This window comes from Armigeres subalbatus, chromosome 2 (assembly GCF_024139115.2).
Source record: "Armigeres subalbatus isolate Guangzhou_Male chromosome 2, GZ_Asu_2, whole genome shotgun sequence".
Lineage (NCBI taxonomy): Eukaryota > Metazoa > Arthropoda > Insecta > Diptera > Culicidae > Armigeres > Armigeres subalbatus.
Window position 1 is genome coordinate 350,861,346 of NC_085140.1, and position 20,601 is coordinate 350,881,946.

General features: G+C 44.8%; 3 protein-coding genes across 4 annotated transcripts in view; 2 read left to right on the forward strand and 1 right to left on the reverse strand.

Annotated features, from left to right (window-relative positions):
* The window catches only part of LOC134217084 (uncharacterized), a 59,154-nt gene that overhangs the window by 27,647 nt on the left and 10,906 nt on the right, over positions 1-20,601 (reverse strand). The gene's annotated exons all lie outside the window — the stretch shown is intronic.
* Positions 1,827-18,880, forward strand: LOC134210043 (uncharacterized protein K02A2.6-like). The gene is made up of 3 exons (XM_062686066.1): positions 1,827-1,879; positions 2,186-3,560; positions 18,794-18,880. Exons 1-3 carry the CDS (start codon positions 1,827-1,829, stop codon positions 18,878-18,880), a joined length of 1,515 nt encoding a protein of 504 aa, XP_062542050.1.
* LOC134217085 (uncharacterized) overlaps positions 18,642-20,601 on the forward strand; it is a 74,456-nt gene continuing 72,496 nt past the window's right edge. The window contains exon 1 of the mRNA XM_062695852.1: positions 18,642-19,982. Coding sequence (XP_062551836.1) covers positions 19,552-19,982 — 431 coding nt within the window. The 5' untranslated portion in view covers positions 18,642-19,551. The remainder of the gene's footprint in view (positions 19,983-20,601) is intronic.

Consider the following 20,601-nt stretch of genomic DNA (forward strand, 5'->3'; position numbering starts at 1 on the left):
CTAATTCCTGTAACGTAGTATTTAGCGTGCATTCTATTACTCCTTTGAAATGTAGACCTCCTTATGTATACGACAATGAATAAACAGTTTCATGCTAGACAGCAACGCACACACATGGTGTCAGAAGATACTGGTCGAAAAAAGTGAAAATATATAGCGAAAAGTTTCAAAATTTGACGGAAAACAAGTTCAAAGCGCGATCGGTCGGGAGACAGTGAACCCGGAGCGGAAGCAAGTGGAAAATTACTGGGAAAGTGCGAAAATTTCAAGTGAAGAAAAGTGAACATGGCGTCAGGATCCTCGACGGGCCTCAAGCCACCGAAGCCCCTAGTGTTGAGCGAGAACATGGCCGACCAGTGGCGAAGCTGGTATCGCCAATTTAAGTGGTTTTCAGTTGCGACTAATCTTGAAGAAAAACCGGGTTCAGTGCAAGCGGCTACGCTGCTTAGTGCAATTGGCGCTGATTGTATTCGAATTTTCGACACATTTGGTCTGCGTCCTGAGCAAGAAGAAGACATTGATTTGATTGTGGACAGGTTTACTGACTATTTTACGCCGAAGTCGTGTGTTTCCTACGAACGTTATCATTTCAATAAACTTGAACAAAAAGAAGATGAGTTGTTCGACACTTTTGTGTCGTGTGCGTGAGCAGGCGAAAAAGTGTGCGTTTAGTGTCCTACACGATTCGCTGATTAGAGACAGGTTGATCGTAGGAACAAAATTTGTTAAATTGGTTCCACAGTTGCTCAATGATGAACTAACGTTGCAAAAAACAATTGAATTATGTCGGAATTATGAGCTAACCTCAATGCAATCAAAAGAACTGCTCAAAGAAGAAAAAATCGAAGTGGTCAAATCGGTCAAACGATGGGAAGTGAACAGAAGAAATAATGAGCGTAGTGATAGAAGAAATAGTGAGCGTGCAGGTGATGAAACCGTGGACTGCAAATATTGTGGCTGGAAGCACAGAAAAGGCGCTTGCCCAGCGTTTCATAAAAACTGTAATGCGTGTGGACTGAAAGGACATTTTGCGGTGATGTGTCAAGGAAAAAAAAATGGAAAGATTAGGGGTCATTGCTAGAATCCATGAGCCTACCCCGGTTGTGAACGCTATGGTTATCGTGAGGAAGAATAGGAAACTTCGGATCTGCATAGACCCTTCGCAGGTGAATCAAAATTTGTTGCGAAGACATCATCCTCTCACGACGCTGGAGGAAATTTCATCGCGCTTGACGAACTCCAATCGATTTACAATTCTAGATTGTAAAAGGAGGTTTTGGCAAATCAAGGTTACAGATCGTACATCGAAATATCTCGCCTTTGGTACACCGTGGGGACGATATTGTTGCAAACGGCTTCCCTTTGGATTGGCGTCGGCACCGGAGGTCTTCCAAAGGGTGATGCAAGACTTGCTGGGCGACATTGAAGGCGTCGAGTGCTCAATGGACGACATCCTCATACACGCAGCAGATTCAACAGAGTTACAGAAGTTGACGAGTACGGTAATCAGTCGGATCCATGGTGCGGGGCTCAAGTTGAATAAGGAGAAATGCCTGTTCGATCAGTCGTCGGTCAAGTTCCTGGGGCATATCGTCACAGCTGAGGGACTGCAAGCAGAAAGTGATAAATTGGATGCAATACGGAACCTTCAAACCCCAGCAAACAAACCGCAGCTGCAAAGAGCATTGGGGATGATTACGTACCTGAGTAAGTTTATACCAAACCTATCTGAAATAACTGCTCCGCTGAGAATATTGCTCACGAAGAATGTAGTATGGGACTGGAATATTGAACAACAGCTTGCCTTTGACAGAATCAAACAAATGATGATTTCTCCTCCCATCTTAGCCTACTACGACGTGAATGCACCGGTAACTTTGTCAGTAGATGCCAGTTCGAAAGCCATGGGAGCAGTTTTGTTGCAGCGAGGGCAAACCAATAGCATATGCTTCGAAGTCCCTTTCCCAAGCAGAGCTCAATTATCCGCAGATTAAAAAGAGGCAGCAGCAATTCGTTTCGCCTGCAATAAATTTCATCAGTACATATACGGAAAAGATTTGACAGTTGAAAGTGACCATAAACCTCTAGAGTCGATCTTTCGGAAGCCTCTTGATCGAGCTCCATCGCGGTTGAAGAGAATTAGACTTGATGTCGCGCAGTATCACCCGCGTGTGGTATATGTTAGAGGAAAAGACATTCCAATACCAGACATCTTGAGTCGCGATGTGAAGAACAACCCTACGGATGATGAAGAAGAATTCGAGGTCCACATTGTGCTACAGATGTCGAAGAGATCTGCCAACGAGCTGAGACAGCACGTCGAGACGGACTACGAATTGCAGCAACTAAAAACGGTAGTTACAATGGGCTGGCCTGAAAATCGAGATACTGTGGATCCAGTGGTACGCAAATACTGGTGCTTCAGAGATGAGCTGTCGGTGTACGAAGGATTGGTTTTCAAAGCACATCAGGTAGTGGTACCTCGGTCGCTTCGTAAGAAGATGTTAGTAGCAATTCACAGTGGTCATCCGGGATTGCATAGTGGCGTTAGAAGAGCGAAACAGGTGCTGTTCTGGATAAACATGGCTGCAGATATCCAAGAGATGGTAGACTCGTGCGCCGTCTGTCAGAAGCACACTCGTAGTAACGTGAAGCACACCATAGTATCGAAGGAAGTTCCGTCGCTACCTTTCGAGAGAGTAGCAACCGATCTATTTTATATGAAAGGCAAGGAGTACATCATGATGGTTGACAGCTACTCTGGGTTTTTCGATTTCAAGGAATTATCGAATACGTCGTCCCGAGCGGTAGTTGAGCAGCTCAAGGAATGGTTTGCGGTTCATGGTGTACCTAGAGTGCTTGAATCAGACAACGGTCCACAGTATTCGTCGGAGGAGTTCAAAAAGTTTGCCAGCGAGTGGTGTTTCGATCATTGCACATCTAGTCCAATGTTTCCAAGAGCCAACGGACTGGCTGAGCGATTTGTGCAAACCGCGAAAGGTATACTGAAAAAGTGTGGTGAGGACAAGTCCGATGTAAAACTTGCCTTATTACACGCACGTAACACACCACGGACGAGTGAATTGGCAGCACCAAGTGAAAGGTTAATGGGAAGACTTCTTCGATCAAACTTACCAGTTACTGAAAAGAGATTGGTTCCCAAATTGGTTACCGGAGTCACTGAAGCACTATTGGAAGAGAGAAAACATCAAAAGCAGTACGCAGATAAAGGAGCGGTGGAATCAAAGGAATACGACAAAGGTGAGTCAGTGTTACTTCAATATCACAGCGACAAAACCTGGCAACCAGCGAGGGTGGTGTCGTGTTCGGACGGAATACGATCGTATATTGTATCAGATGGAGAAAGAACGTTGAGAAGGAATTCCCATCATCTACGTCCTGTAAAAGCCCTGGACAACGCAGATCATCAACAGAATCAAGATGCAGTACAACCAGCACCAGGAGATGAAGAGGTTCAACGTGCTGTCATGTCAGAGGCTAACCTCCGTGCTGAACCATCTCCCAGCGCACCGCAGCCTAGAACGAGCCGCGTCGGCAGAGTGATTAAAAATGTGAATAATCTAGATTTTGAATATTATTGAATTTGTAAAACAGGAAAGATGTAACGTAGTATTTAGCGTGCATTCTATTACTCCTTTGAAATGTAGACCTCCTTATGTATACGACAATGAATAAACAGTTTCATGCTAGACAGCAACGCACACACAATTCCCATACAAACTTCAAACGCGATGCGGAAAGCAAGGATGGTCAGTTGGTGCACGGTGGATCGACTGCGTCGGAAACCAAACTGTTCCTCTAGCAAGGTGTTGAAATTTTCGGCAGATTCATGTAACCGGTGATGAATAGCTTGAATAAGCCTGTGAGAAGTCTGCCGGGGCGATAACTTTTCGGAGAGGAAGGATCCTTCCCAGGCTTGCGGTTGGGGATGAATTTCGCTGACTTCCAGGACGATGGGAAATAGCTAAGACGGAGACACTGATTAAAGAGCAGCGAAAGGTACTCGTGTGTTTGAGTTCGAAATTCTGGATGTTGTCGAAACCTGGAGCCTTCATGTTTTTCGATGGTTTGATATAGGCCATCAATTTGCCAGCTAAGATCTCCAACTCCTTCGAAAAGTCGATGGGAGTCCAATGGATGTTATTTTAAATTTGATTTTTTTTTCAAATGGATGTTGTAAGCATGCTCGTTGATTGGTGTGGACTGACGATGTTCTGTCCAAGATTGTGCGAGCTGACGAAGTGACGACCTATTTCGGTAACCTTTCTGCAGGAGTTATCAAGCGCGATCCTTAGAGCCATTGTTGTCTAATGGGATCAAAGGTGGAATGGGCCGAGGCTTGGATTGTAGAATCTAGGTTGTTTTCCAGAACGGCTTAGCTCAGTCTGGGAAAGCACAGATCGTATTTGAGAAATCACTATTTCTGAGTTCCACCATTCTGGCCTGGATGAATTTTTTTCTCTCAATTTTCGAGATTTTCTACCTTGGGCCGGCTTATTTCGGTTAGATGTTTTTTTTTTCAAGCGATTGCAACGTGTCTTGAGAACAGGCAGCCCTGCACGTTGGTACTGCCTTCAAGTTACATTTCGTAGGATCAAATATTTGGTGAGTGTATCAATGGTTAGAGTGTTGCTTACCTGTCGAGTTTTTGGCACATGTTGTTCAATTATGGTTCAATAGCAACAACAATCTGCATACTGTCGCATATCAGTTCCTGGCATAAAACCGTGTTGTTCGGTTGAGATGTAATTCTTCGTTTATCTAGAAATCGCCTCATTAACAATTATTTCGAATAGCTTGGACGCAGCTGATAAGCACAGATATTTTTTTCCTTTTACTGTTGACGAACTTCCAAATACTTTTGGGATAACGATTGAGATTAGTTAGCACTCTCATAACGTGAGCCTTATATAATTCCGAATTCAAGCTGCGGTAAGAATTACTAGCACGTTGGAGTGCAAGCAGTGCAGCACTTGATGCAGGAACAGACGAAGTGTAAGCTATCAGCACGTTATAATCAGCATTCTGAATGCACTGTAGACGGGGCTGGTTATAACCTCCGCAAATCAACATATGGTCATCGAAGGAAGCATTGTCGCAAAGTTCGCGAACAGAGGGTGTATGTTCGTCAAACAGTTCCACATTGTGGCTACGATCAGGCGGAATATAGACGGCACCAACCAGCAGATGACGACACCCAATGTTGATATCAGCAAACACCAGCACTACGAAGAACATTCAAATGGCGCTGAGAGTACTTACTTGATACTTGATGGGCTACAGCTCTTCGATGAACCTACGCCGAATGGAGTATCCTTCTCCACTGGACTCGATCCTGGGCCAATCGCTTCCAGTCGCCCTGAACATTGAGCGCCCTCAGGTCCTCTTCAACTGCAAAAAGCCATCGCGGCCTCTTCCGGGTTCTCTACTAAATATTATCTTCGCTTGACGTTCTACCGGCATACGAACAACGTGACCAGCCCACCGTAGTCTGTCGTGTTGTATAAGCTTAACAATATCCAGCCCTTTATACAACTGGTACAATTCGTGATTCACGCGACGCCGCCAGATACCGTTCTCCTGTTTACCGCCGAGTATTTTCCGCAGCACCTTACGCTTAAACACTCCGAGAGCTCTCCGATCAGCCTTCTTTAACGTCCATGTCTCATGGCCGTATAAAGCCACCGGGAGAATCCGAGTAGTATACAGCGCGAGTTTTGTTTTCGTTTTGCAGACTACGGGACTTAAGCTGGTTACGAAGTCCGTAATAAGCCCTATTTGCAGCTGCAATACGCCTTTTCACCTCGCGGGTAACATCATTATCGCACGTCACTAATGTTCCAAGATACACAAATTCTTCTACCACTTCAAATTTTTCACCATCCAGCACTATTTCGCTACCACCACCACTAATGAACCCACGTTGATTGCCAGCGACCATGTACTTCGTTTTGCTGGTATTGATCGTGAGTCCAATCCTCGCTGTCTCCCTCTTAAAAGGCGCAAAAGCCTCTTCCACGGCACGGCGATCAATTCCGATAATATTGATATCGTCCGCAAATCCCAGGAGCATATGCGATCTTGTGATAATAGTACCGCTTCTTTGCACACCAGCTCTCGTAATCGCTCCCTCGAGCGCTATATTGAACAGTAGATCCGACAGTGCATCACCCTGCTTTATGCCATCTAAGGTAACAAATGACGTCGATATTTCATCCGCAACCCTTACACTTGATTTCGACCCGTCCAACGTTATACGAATCAGCCGTATCAGTTTCGCCGGAAAACCATGTTCAAGCATAATTTGCCATAATTCATTCCGTTTCACTGAATCGTACGCCGCCTTGAAATCAATAAACAGATGATGTGTCTGCAAGATGTACTGCCGGAATTTATCAAGGATTTGTCTCAGGGTAAACATTTGATCCGTCGTTGATCGGCTCTCACGAAAACCTGCTTGGTATTCGCCGACGAAGGACTCTTCAAGCGGTCTCAATCTGTTGAACAGAATACGGGACATAATTTTGTACGCCGAATTAAGGAGAGTTATTCCTTGGTAATTGGCGCACTCCAGTCTGTGCCCTTTCTTAAAGAGAGGGCAAATGAGGCCGTCCAACCAGCTAGCAGGCATTTCCTCGTCTTCCCATATTTTCGACATAATATGGTGCAGAACTTCATAAAGCTGCTCACTGCCATGTTTGAGAAGTTCAGCCGGGAGCTGGTCCTTCCCCGCAGCCTTATTGTTTTTCAGCTCTTTGACAGCTTTTTAACCTCATCTAGTGCAGGTGACTCCACAGCTTGTCCATCGTCGCTAATATTTATTCTGTTCACCGATGCACCGTCACTTCCTCCATTCAACAAAGTCTCGAAGTGTTGCTTCCACCTGGCAGCCACTTCAGTTTTATCTGTCAGCAAATTCCCTTGTTGGTCGTTGCACATGACCGGAGATGGCGTTGTCTTTCTCCGCATGCCATTGACAGACTCATAAAACCTCCGCATATCGTTCTGTTCCATTTTTTCCTGCGCCTCACTAATAACTTGTTCTTCGTACTCTTTTTTCTTCCTGCGATGGGTTCATTTTTCGGCTGCTCTTGCTTCCTTGTACCGATCTCTATTCGATCGGGTACCTGACACCAACATCCGGCTTCTGGCAACGTTCTTCTCGTCTGTCACTCTCTGACACTCCACATCGAACCAACCCGTCCTGGGTCGCCTCTGTGCAGTGCCTACCACTTCTCGTGCTGTTGTGCTCACCGCTCCATGGATCGACTCCCATAGATCGCTGATGTTGTCGCTAACGTTGATTGCACTTATCCGTTCGTCGAGCTTCTGGCGGTACTCAGCCGATACTCCTTCCGCCGACAATCGCTGGATATTGTAACGCATCGTTCGCTGTGATCTTTCGTCCGATACAGTTGACAACCGTGATCGAATTTTACTGACAACGAGATAGTGATCAGAGTCAATGTTCGGACCTCTGAATGTCCGCACATCGATAACATCCGAAAAAAGGCGCCCATCCACCAGAACACGGTCTAACTGGTTGCATTTGGGTGTCTCCAGGTGTGCTTTCGGATGTTCTTTCGTGCAAAGTAGGTGCTACTGATGGCCATCCCTCTGGCAGCAGCAAAATTTACTAGCCGTAGGCCGTTGTCATTAGTAGCGGAGTGAAGGCTCTCCCTACCGATTATGGGACGGAAAAAGTCCTCTCTACCGACCTGAGCCTTAGCGTCTCCGATAACAATTTTCACGTCATGCTTTGGGCACTCTCCATAGGCTTTATCTAGACATTCATAAAACGTGTCCTTCACGTCGTCGGATTTATGGTTTGTCGGTGCGGAAACGTTAATTAGGCTGTAATTGAAGAATTTGCCCCGTATCCTCAACACACAGATTCGATCGCTAATGGGTTTCCACAGCATCACTCGCTTCATCTGCTTGCCCATCACTACGAAACCAACTACATGCTCTGCTTTTCCGCCGCCGCTGTGATAGATGTTATACTTGAATGCAGTATTGGTTGTGGGGTCCGCGGCTCGGAATTCACTTTCTCCGGATCTAGGCCATCGGACTTCTTGAATAGCGGCCATGCCACTCCAACCTTCTGCAGTTCACGAGCCAGAAGGCTCACTCGTCCAGGTTTATTTAGGTTCCTGACATTCCAGGTACCGAGTTTCCAATCATAGTCCTTATTTCGTTGCCGGGTCGGTTGCCAAAAAAAAAACGTTCTCTTTTTCTTCTATCTCCATTTTTCGTGGTATTTGAGAGGCTTCAGTAAGCTACCTTACCGGGGTCGCGTTACCTACATCGCGATGATGGGGCTGCCACCTTAGGTATAGCTGACGCGATACAGCATTTCGTTAATCAGCCGCTGGGTACCAGGCAGACGCTGTTTGAGCCGCACCTCCTGGTGAACAGACGCTCGAGGCGTACCTTCTCACTCTAGCTGATGTCAGAAGGACAACAGTGCCCAGGCTGCACTACCAGCTAAGTACACAACCCTTAGCTGGCGGTCTTTTCATCATCGGACGACCCGTGGAAGCGTGAGATAGGAACTTGTGGGGACCAAAGCTCTGTTAGGCGCTTCTTCCTTGATATCAACCCACAATTTTGCAGACCGCTGAGAGTACAGGCAGTGAAAGTCAATCCCTGTGATTCAGTAACTCAGTCGATAGCTACTCAGCGGCTTGTAAGGATGGTATCGGAGCTGAGCTCATCAAGATTGCCCGGAAAAGCTGGCCACTTGCCTGCACAATCTGATAGTCAGAATCTGGGAAACTGAACAGCTACCGGAGGAGTGGAAGGAAAGGGTCATATGCAAGAAAGACAATAAGCTGGAGTGTGAGAAATTTCGGGCGATCACCATCCTTAATGCTGAAGGTGGCAAGTGATATCCCAGATCATCTTCCGTCGTCTGTCACCATTAGTGAATGAGTTCGTGGGAAGCTATCAAGCCGGCTTCATTGACGGCCGATCGACAACGGACCAGATTTTCACTGTAAGGAAAATCCTTCAAAAGGTTGTGAATCATCGAAAAATGTAGAGAGGTGCAGTGGCGTAGCCACGGGGGTGGTTTTGGGTTTAAAACCCCCTCCCAGAGACAACATTTTTTTTTCGAAAAAAAAATGTTCAGAAACCCCCTCCCCACCCAATTTTCTGGCTACGCCACTGGAGAGGTGAATCACCTAATATGAAGCGAAACGAATTCGTACCAAATCTGCGCATATATAAAGACCCAGTCAACACAAGATCGTATATGATGTCACATAAGATGCTCAAGTGAAGGCCCATACCCATACAATATGTACGTATATCGCCTACACTTTAGCATATTATTTTGCATCATATACGATTTTGTGTTGACTGGGGTATGATTAAAATAAATGTGCAATGAAGAGTGTCACTTAAAAAATAAGAGAATCACATACACAAACACGTACAGCTTTTTCTTCAATGTTTATCTCATGAATAATAAAACCTGTAAGTGCCATTAACACACTTTAAATAATGTTCTATGTGAAATTATTGACCAAACGCTGCTGCAATTCATTTTCTACTCAACGTCATTCGACTAAATGTCCCAAAGCTGATTTATACCCCCTTACTCGCAAACTCTGCGTACGAGTCTGCCTCACGCTAATGGATCCCACGCTCCTAGGGCTAAAGGCATCGGAACCGTCCGGCAACCCTTGTTCACGTTATAATTTGAAACGGTTCATTCCATCAAGCTGGCAGCTTGTCACACGTTTCCATTTCAATTTTGAATCGTCACTGACCGATGTTTTCGGTGGAAAATGAAAAACGGTCCAGCCCACCTGTGAGCGGGTCAGCCAGAAGCTGACCGGACCACAATTCTAACTATATTGAATGTGACAGGGAGGCAGGTAACCAACTGGACTTAATACATATATATTGGTTTTCATGAAATTGGGAAGGGCTTACGACCGCGTTACCATAAGGAATTTAATTTTGATTTCCCTGGAAGACCACTCTTTCTGGGTTTGCGAATGTCCGGTTGATGACGGAGCAGTTGTTGTTGCACATGGATTCGTACGTTGATAACAATTATTGGAAATGATTTGGAGAATTCGGCTCGAATCCTATATCTATATATTTGGGCACAGCAAACGTTGCGCCCCAAATCTTGCGCACATGGATACGAATCGTGCCGGTAGAAAGTGTGATTTAACGACTCGATTCTAAAATGTTAGTCAGCTGCTCCAAATTCCTGAAACCTGGTTGTAAAAGCAAATGTAGAGCATGACGCGATAGGCATGGGTTGCAAGATCAACTGATTGTTGATTGCTTCTTGGCTACTGTATCGCTCACTGGTACAAGTGAAAATATGATGTCCGTTGAGCTGATAATTGACAAAACTCATTCGCACATTTCTTTGGATGGTGACTTGAGATGGGTCGTTTTTTCAAATAGAAGTCTTTCTCTGTGGGTTTATATGCGATGGCGCGTTGTTCACCGTCGGAATATTTCTTTAAAAAGATGATTGTCAAAACTTGCATTTTTCATTCTTCTAGTAACAACAAACGGAAATGTAACCTGTCACAGATTTGGAGCTAATAGCACCCATCGCTTCTAATTTTCTAAATCCACCAGCGTAACTGATTCATCCATACACCATGAGTTAGAATTTTGCCGTGCACATGAATAGATATATGAAAAACATTTTAAAAAAATCTGAAAATTTAAAAAGATGGTATATTTTCCCTTAGAACTATTTTACGTACTTTCATAAAATCAAATTGATAAAAACGTAAAAAATACATTTCGACCGTTTTCAAAAATCCTAACCCATTCTATAAAATTATGACTTTTTTCAACCCCATTGATTGCCTAAAACATTGCCGAAGACACCAAAACGAACGCTTGTCCTTTTTAAGTTATAGTTTTTTGAATATGTTCAAGGTGTCTTTGCGTGGGTCCTTGTCAGGCTAGAATCCAAACGGCAAACCAATGATGCAAATTATGTTTCTTAATTATAAATAAATATTTAGGAAAGTAAAAAAAAACACAAAATTGAAATATTTTTAAAAAAATCCTGATTTCCGGGACATTATGGGTGCCAAACCCAAATATGGAAAATCACTCTCGAGACACTCCCGTGCAGTGGGGTCTCGAACTGCAATGAAGTTTCATTTCTAATCACCCTATTTCACTTGTATTTCAAATCATGACTACTACTGCTGCTACCTCTACTCAAATCGATAAACAGTTTTTAATCATGGGCGATCATCTATATACTCAATGAAATCCAACTTTTCAAGCACTTGTGACCTTTTAAATCCACAATAACGCCATACGTCTAGTGGGTATTCGACCATTGTAGAGTAAAAAAATTCCATGCGGACGTCCCACTAGGGAGAATACTGGTCATATCGATACCAATTTGTAATACAGGCGTCCCACACCGCAGAATTATGATCATTCCGATTCATAATAACACCATTGTTCTTGCGGGCTGATGAACGCTGAAGAATCGTTTGAATGCGGGCGTTCTTCAACGCAGGATTGGAATTATTCCGATTAACATAACACCATCTTTTTGCGGGCGTCTTACTAACACAGTGGAAGAAACTTTGGAGTGCGGACATCCCACGACGCAGAATTATGATTATTGGATTCACACTGATTGGATTCACACTGATTGGATTCACTGATCTTGTGGGTTGCCCAACAACGCAGCCAAAGAATCGTTTGAATGCCGGCGTCCCACAACGCAGAATTGTGATAATTCCTATATAGAATAACACTATTCTTCCTACAAGCGTCCCATCAACAAAAATTCCACCAAGGCAGAAAAAGGAATTGTTTATCGCGGGCCTCTTCTTCTTCTTCTTTCTATTGGCATTACATCCCCACATTGGGACAGAGCCGCCTCGCAGCTTAGTGTTCATTGAGCACTTCCACGGTTATTAACTACGAGGTTTCTAAGCCAGGTTACCATTTTTGCATTCGTATATCATGAGGCTAGCACGATGATACTTTTATGCCAAGGGAAGTCGAGACAATTTCCAATCCGAAAATTGCCTAGACCGGCACCGGGAATCGAACCCAGCCACCCTCAGCATGGTCTTGCTTTGTAGTCGCGCGTCTTACCGTACGGCTAAGAAGGGCCCCGCGGGCCTCCTACCACGTAAAATAATGCTCATTCCTGTCCACAATAATACTGGTCTTGTGGGCTGCCCATCAACATAGAAGTAGAAACTGTTGAATGCGGGCGTCCCACTACGCGAAATTGTGATCATTCACAACCCTACTTCATCAAACGAAATAGCTGATGAAGCATGTGTGCAGATACCAGACCACACTAAATTCATTCATTTCATTTATTTAGTTAACATCTAAACAGATAACACTGAATCAACAATTTGACGCCACAATGCACGGTTCGAGGCCGCATCTCTCCATCCTCGGATACGCCCCACGCTCGCCAAGTCGTTCTGCACCTGGTCTGCCCATCTCGCTCGCTGCACTCCACGCCGTCTCGTACCTGCCGGATCGGAAGCGAACACCATCTTTGCAGGGTTGCTGTCCGGCATTCTTTGCAGTAACATGTCCTGCCCATCGTACCCTTCCGGCTTTAGCTACCTTCTGGATACTGGGTTCGCCGTAGAGTTGGGCGTGCTCATGGTTGATTCTTCGCCGCCACAAACCGTCTTCTTGCACACCGCCAAAGATGGTCCTAAGCACCCGTCTCTCGAATACTCCGAGTGCTTGCAAGTCCTCCTCGAGCATTGTCCATGTTTCTCGTCTTGTACATGACACATTTGGTGCGGTGGCGAATCTTTTTTGGCCGCAGTTTCTTCTGGAGCCCGTAGTAGGCCCGACTTCCACAGATGATGCGCCTTCGTATTTCACGACTAACATTGTTATCAGCCGTTAGCAAGGATCCGAGGTAGACGAATTCCTCGACCACCTCGAAGGTCTATCGTAACACTGCTTCCCAGGCGGGCCCTGTCGCGCTCGGTTCCGCCCACAAGCATGTACTTTGTCTTTGACGCATTCACCACCAGTCCAACTTTTGTTGCTTCACGTTTCAGGCGAGTGTACAGTTCTGCCACCTTTGCAAATGTTCGGCCGACAATGTCTATGTCATCCGCGAAGCAAATAAATTGACTGGATCTGTTGAAAATCGTACCCCGGCTGTTACACCCGGCTCTCCGCATGACACCTTCTAGCGCAATGTTGAACAACAGGCACGAAAGTCCATCACCTTGTCTTAGTCCCCGGCGCGATTCGAACGAACTGGAGTGTTCGCCCGAAATCTTCACACAGTTTGCACACCATCCACCGTTGCTTTGATCAGTCTGGTAAGCTTCCCACGGAAGCTGTTCTCGTCCATAATTTTCCATAGCTCTACGCGGTCTATACTGTCGTATGCCGCCTTGAAATCAATGAACAGATGGTGCGTTGGGACCTGGTATTCACGGCATTTTTGAAGGATTTGCCGTACAGTAAAGATCTGGTCCGTTGTCGAGCGGCCGTCAACGAAGCCGGCTTGATAACTTCCCACGAACTCGTTCACTAATGGTGACAGACGACGGAAGATGATCTGGGATATCACTTTGTAGGCGGCATCAAGGATGCTGATAACTCGAAAGTTCTCACACTCCAGCTTGTCGCCTTTCTTGTAGATGGGGCATATAACCCCTTCCTTCCACTCCTCCGGTAGCTGTTCGGTTTCCCAGATTCTGACTATCAGTTTGTGCAGGCAAGTGGCCAGCTTTTCCGGGCCCATCTTGATGAGCTCAGCTCCGATACCATCCTTACCAGCTGCTTTATTGGTCTTTAGCTGTTGAATGGCATCCCTAACTTCCCTCAAGGTGGGGGCTGGTTGGCTTCCATCGTCCGCTGAACTGTAGTCATCTCCTCCGCTGCCTTGACTTTCACTGCCTGTACTCTCAGCGCCATTCAGATGTTCCTCGTAGTGCTGCTTCCACCTTTCGATCACCACACGTTCGTCCGTCAAGATGCTCCCATCCTTATCCCGGCACATTTCGGCTCGCGGCACGAAGCCTTTGCGGGATGCGTTGAGCTTCTGATAGAACTTGCGTGTATCTTGAGAACGGCACAGCTGTTCCATCTCCTCGCACTCCGCTTCTTCCAGGCGGCATTTCTTCTCCTGAAAAAGGCGGGTCTGCTGTCTCCGCTTCCGTCTATAACGTTCCACGTTCTGCCGGGTACCTTGCTGCAGCGCGACCGCCCGCGCTGCGTCCTTCTCCTCCAGAATCTGTCTGCACTCTTCGTCGAACCAATCGTTCCGTCGACTTCGACTCATTACCCGACGTTGTTCTCCACTACGTCGTTAATGGCTGCTTTAACTGTACTCCAGCAGTCCTCAAGAGGGGCCCCATCGAGCTCACCCTCTTCCGGCAACGCTGCCTCGAGATGCTGCGCGTATGCAGTGGCGACATCAGGTTGCTTTAGTCGCTCTAGGTCGTACCGCGGCGGTCGTCGCTACCGAACATTGTTGATGACGGATAGTTTTGGGCGCAGTTTAACCATCACCAGATAGTGGTCAGAGTCGATGTTAGCGCCACGATATGTCCTGACGTCGATAATGTCGGAGAAGTGCCGTCCATCAATCAGAACGTGGTCGATTTGTGATTCTGTCTGAAGTGGTGATCTCCAGGTGTATCGATACGGGAGGCTGTGTTGGAAGTAGGTGCTACGAATGGCCATATTCTTGGAGGCGGCGAAATCAATTAGTCATAGGCCGTTTTCGTTCATCAGCCGGTGAGCGCTGAACTTCCCAATAGTTGGTCCAAACTCCTGCTCTGATGATTTTGACGTCGTGGCTTGGGCAGCTGTCGTACTCACGTTCCAGCTGCGCGTAGAATGCGTCCTTATCATCATCAGTGCTTCCGAACTGTGGGCTATGGACGTTGATTATGCTGAAGTTGAAGAACCGGTCTTTGATCCTCAACCTGCACATTCTTTCATTGATCAGCCACCACCCAATCACGCGCCTTTGCATATCGCCCATCACTATGAAAGCTGTTCCCAGCTCGTGTGTGTTGCCGCAGCTCTGGTAGATGGTATGATTACCTCTAAACGTTCGCACCATTGATCCCTTCCAACAAACCTCCTGCAGCGCTACGATGCCGAATCCACGGTCCTTGAGCACATCGGCGAGTATGCGTGTGCTCCCGATGAAGTTGAGAGATTTGCAGTTCCACGAACCGAGTTTCCAATCGCTTGTCCCTTTTCGTCGCAGTGGTCTTCGCCGATGGTTCCGGTCCGTACTCTCTTGTTGATTGTTCGTTGCTTATGATTTTTTAAAGGCTGGCTTGCAGGGCCTGACACCAAACCCCCTAAATTTCCGGAGGACCATTCCTCCTTATTTCCGGTGGACCATGGTGCACAGTTTCACTTAGAGTCCCTCGCTGGCACTCGGACGATGATCAGCCGCCCCTAACATGGAGAACAGACGCCGTTGTGAGCCGATCTTGACATGGAGAGCAGACGCTCAATAAGATTTGCACCTCCGGAGAGGAGCAAACCCCCCCCCCCCTTCCCTGCCAGCATACGACCATAGTTCCCACCGGGGTTGGTTACCCGATCTTCCCTAAGGTTGCTCGTATCCCGGCCAGCACCGCGGGGCGGTAGGGATAGGAGTTGCTGGGTAAGAGGCTAAGGACCGCGAGATGGGGTCTATTTTATTCCTTCAGGTACGCGAAGTACCAATGGTACGCTTTACCCAGCATTTGCCGTGCCAAGCCACTAAATACTCATCCTTAGCATTGTACAAATAATACGTGTGAAAGAGTTGGCTGTAAAAAAAGATTGCAAGGGTGTGGCTAAGTACCTGATGCTTGGGAATTTGGTCTCATCAGTACCCGATAAGCTGCGGAGGACAACTTCCGCAGCGTAGAAGAAGAAACTTTGTAATGGGAGCATCCCACCACGCAGAAGTGTGATCATTCCGATTCACAATAGCACTATTATTCCTGCAGGCGTCCCATAAACGCAGAAGAAGAATCGTTAGAATTCGGGCATCCCACCACGCAGAAGAAGGAACTGTTCAATGCATGCGTCCCACCACGCGAAATTGTGATCATTCAATCGATGTTCATCATTCCGATTCTTCTTGCGGGTGCGTCCCACCAACGCAGAGGAAGACTTTTCTGAATGCGGTCGTTCCACAAAACAGAAATATGATCATTCTGATGACAAAAAACACTGTTTTTCTTGCGTGCGTCCCGCCAGCACAAAGGAAGATAGTTTGTAACGCGGGTGTCCCACCACGTAGAAATGTGACCGAATGTCTGACCGTGTCTATTAAACCTATATTCATGTTTTGTATACACGAAATCCGAAAAACATTAGCCAAATTTTCATATAGTAATTCTTAACCTATTTTTAGCATCGAATTGTATTTTAAGGGAACAAAATCTAGTTGATCACTAATGGAAACAATCACGCACGGAGATTGCGTTCAAAATTAGTAAAGGTATCGAACCGTATAATGTTGGTTGGTTGATTCGCTATAGTGATTGAAAAAGCCGTATGATAGGCAATTATTTTTGCCGAACGGGTAAAGCTTACGATAAAGTAAACACTTCAAAAAATTTTAGCCAGGAAAGAAAAAAGCATTATTTTCTTAAATTTTGCATGGTATATCCTTTTATATAACTTAGGACTATTTTAGGATCAGCAACTAGCTCATACAATGTCTGGACGACCAGATCTGAGAATATTTAGTATTCAAACGGCTTTTTAGAATGTACATACTGTTATCGTTAGTATCCATTATGCTTCCTCATCTGTGAGAAACTTCATATTGCGTTCTGACATGGCTTTGTGTACATCTACAATATTGAAAAGAGTATCAAATTTCGCAATGAACTGATTTTTGGCGACTCCGTAACAATATGCTTATTCTTCTTGATTGATAACCACTCAGACGAGTCCTCTTCAGTAGTTCTATTATACGCTTCTTTGGTTTTGATGCTAGCTCCGCCGTGGATTATTCGGATAACTGTTCAAGAATGCGGTGAAATGCTTTGCGTTATGATTTATACCTGCATGAATAAAATAGAATGCAACCTGAAACAAATTTGTTGTAAACTTGGTATCTTGTTCAAACGAGTGATCGGCTCACATTCATTATCTCCTAACAAATGAATGATATCGGAGCATCGTGTGCACGTTCATTAAACAGATTTTTATTGAAGCTATAATTCGTTCAAATAGTGGAACAGCTCTCAATTCTATCTCACAGAACATATGGTCGGTAACATGCGTGTCGTAACATTTTTGCTGGATCTTCGGAATAGTCTGGAAATCCGTAATCCCTCCTTATCATCTTCTTTTGTCACAGGAACTCACAAAGTTCTAAACTTTTTCGAACACGTCGCGGATAGCGAGTACCGTCTGCTAACATATCAATTCCAAGACTGATTCTTGAGAGCTTTTCGTTTTTTAGTTGCTGCTTGTTGCTCTCTTTCTTCACATACTTCTTTTTGATGATTTTGCCATGGGGATAGGCACTATTAGGTATAAGGATTCAGACATAATGTAGCATAATTAGATTTTTTTGATTTTATTATTATTTCTTTTATTAATTTACCATACAGCTTTTTACTACTTGATGCAATAACCAAATAAAGGGAAGTAGCCTGATGGGATAGTATTGGTTAGAGCTCTCCAATATATGCTGATTACTGATGTACAACAATAAATATTGATTTATTTATGAAAATTTTGTATTTTTTTTATTGGAAGACATGTATTACCTATGCACTCCACAATTAAAAAAAGCCTGCTGGTCTACGGGATTCCGCTGTGGAACGGATTACCTGCTGTAAGATCAAATCAACAATTGCGACTTTCAAGCAAGCAGTAAAATTATTATACTAAGCTATAAGTATTTCTATCATTAGTTGCGGCTACATGTTGTAGTTAGATTAATCTCTCAATGTTAGCTTTGCTAAACAGAAACAGTTCCTTAACTGACAGAAACACTTCCTTAAACTGACAGACTTACGTATGATAAATAAATTCTTCTTCTTCTTATTCTTATTGGTATTACATCCCACACTGGGACAGAGCCGCCTCGCAGCTTAGTGGTCATTAAGCACTTCCACAGTTATTAACTGCGAGGTTTCTAAGCCAGGTTACCAGTTTTGCATTCGTATATCATGAGGCTAACACGATAATACTTTTATGCCCAGGGAAGTCGAGACAAAATAATGATAAATAAATTACAATAACAAAAATAATTTATTGAAATTTTATATCTATTTGTTGCTTACTCCCTGATTTCTTTATTGGTAATTTCTTATTTTTTCATGGAAAATTTCTAATTCTGCAGCAAATTTTATTTTGCTGCCATTCAGCATTACACCAAGGTAAGCGTTTATTTTGATTTACATATGACATTCACGCACCGTCCCGCCTCCAGCGCGGTATCACCACAGTTCTACTAGTTGCCAACAATCACATTCTCACTCGTATGAGCTTTCTTCTTCTGTGGTCGAACTTGTCCAGAAGCCGAAATAAAACATCACGTCGGTGTCAAGTGAGTGAATTGGACCATTGATGCGGTCAGTAGTGGTCAGTGATCGAGTCTCGCCCCATCGACAGTTCCAACCATCTTCTTTTCTCGCACCGCAAGTGCTAGATCTGCCACACTCCTGCAGACCCGGCCAACGAGAGTGGACCCATCCTCCGCCGAGCACTCGTAATCTAATCTATTTCAATCATTTGTGAACCGTGATAAAAGATAGACATTTATCGGATTATTCTTCGCCAGGAAGGATCAGCGCTAACCACGCCGAGCACGACCAACGTACATCCGAGGGGAGATAAATTCGGGGTGCCCGTTGAGTGGTTGGAGTAGTCAGTGTGTTTGGGCGCGTGTGTAAAGGGTGGAAAATTATTATTACGTTCCGTCAGTTGGTACCCTGTCTGGTGAGCATTGTTTGTTCGAGATTCTATTTTTTCCGGACTCTCACCCACCCAGCGCGGCTACCAATCAAGTTATATCAGCCAACGTTGCCTTCTAGTGGAAGCGTGGAAATCGTGTGAATCGTTACGCGCCAGCAAAGAAGTTGTTGGTTCAACTTTTTTTTTTTTTGTGAGTTACGCCAGGAATCTTTTTGATAGTGAATCGACTTTTTGCTTGAATCTGGAGAAGACGTGAAAGGAAAACCGGAAAATGAAATTATGGTAAAATATTTGCCGTGATGAAATAGCATTCGGACAGGCATTGGACTTGGAAAACGTTACTTCGAGGAACTATGGAATAAGTTTAGTCGGGCGTTGTGATTGAGGTGCACCGAAATTTGTGGAGAAATTGTAAATTATTATTTTTTGTGTGAGCGTCGCGAATCTTTATTCACCGAACCTGAATGGACTTTTCCGTGGAAAGCGAAGGCAAGTACCTTTCTGAAAGCATTCATCGACACCGTGGAATAGCAAGTCCACGCGTATTGAAGGTATTTGAATAGATGCAATCAAATTTTCCGCGGAACTTTCTGTGATAAGAAAATTACAAAAGCCCGATTCAAAATGTTCATCAACGGAAGTGCAAAACGCACCGGCGGCTTGATAATGCTCAAGACGAGTTTGGTGCTCGTTGTTGTTGTTCTGATTGCGTCGACAACGGCAGAAGAAGCCCAGGATGCTACATTTCAAACGCGGAATCACAAAGCCATGCGACCGGCCGGTGGGAGTGGGACTGAAACGAGATCCGCCACTAATGAGCAGTCGCTGCAGCACGAGGATGAGAACGAAAGTCAGCCCGATGAAGATCCTTACGGCAGCAGCAGTGTGGAGGACGTTGACGATGGTGATAGTGATAGAAGCAGCGACGGTAGCAGTGAGCATAGCCGGGTCACGACTGACGCTTCGTCGGAACAGCAGGATGTGACCACGCCGGGCAGTGTTAATTATGTCGCCACCACTCCCAAAATTTCTAAATCCGCAAAAATATTAAGCAGGTGAGTTTTAGTTTCATGTACTGCATACTTTTAATCCTGGACAGTCATTAGGGTAGCATATGGTAGATTAATTAAACTTCATGTATTTTGACAAAGGACATCGTTTTTCACTATTGTACTGGGGTGTACTTAATGCAGAATAGTCAATTGATTTTATAACAAAAAGTGATTGCATTTTCAGTTGCTTATTATGTAATTGCTTCTTAATGAACAAAATTGTGTGACATTAATCAGCATAAGTCAAATTCTTCTTCAAATTAAATATGGTGAAGATTAACTTTGTTTAGAAATAATCAGCTTTGCAGTGCTAACATAAAAATATTGAGATTTTTCGAACATTAGTTAATTGGAAAGATTAATAAATCATGCAGCAATACAATGTCGTCCTGCCATTGACAGAAGAAAAACAAACGAAAAGTGAACAATCAACTTTTGCAGACCTTCGGATGTCAATAGGGTAGTTGTTGGTGATGTTATCAGAGTCACGCATGTTGGCAAGGCTTTCGTAGAGTTTCCTAGAGAACTGATACGGTGGGTACTAAAACTAAGCCATGATAAGACTTGCAGGTCCAGACCATGAATGGAATCTCGCTTCCAACTACTCAGTTTTCCCAGTGTA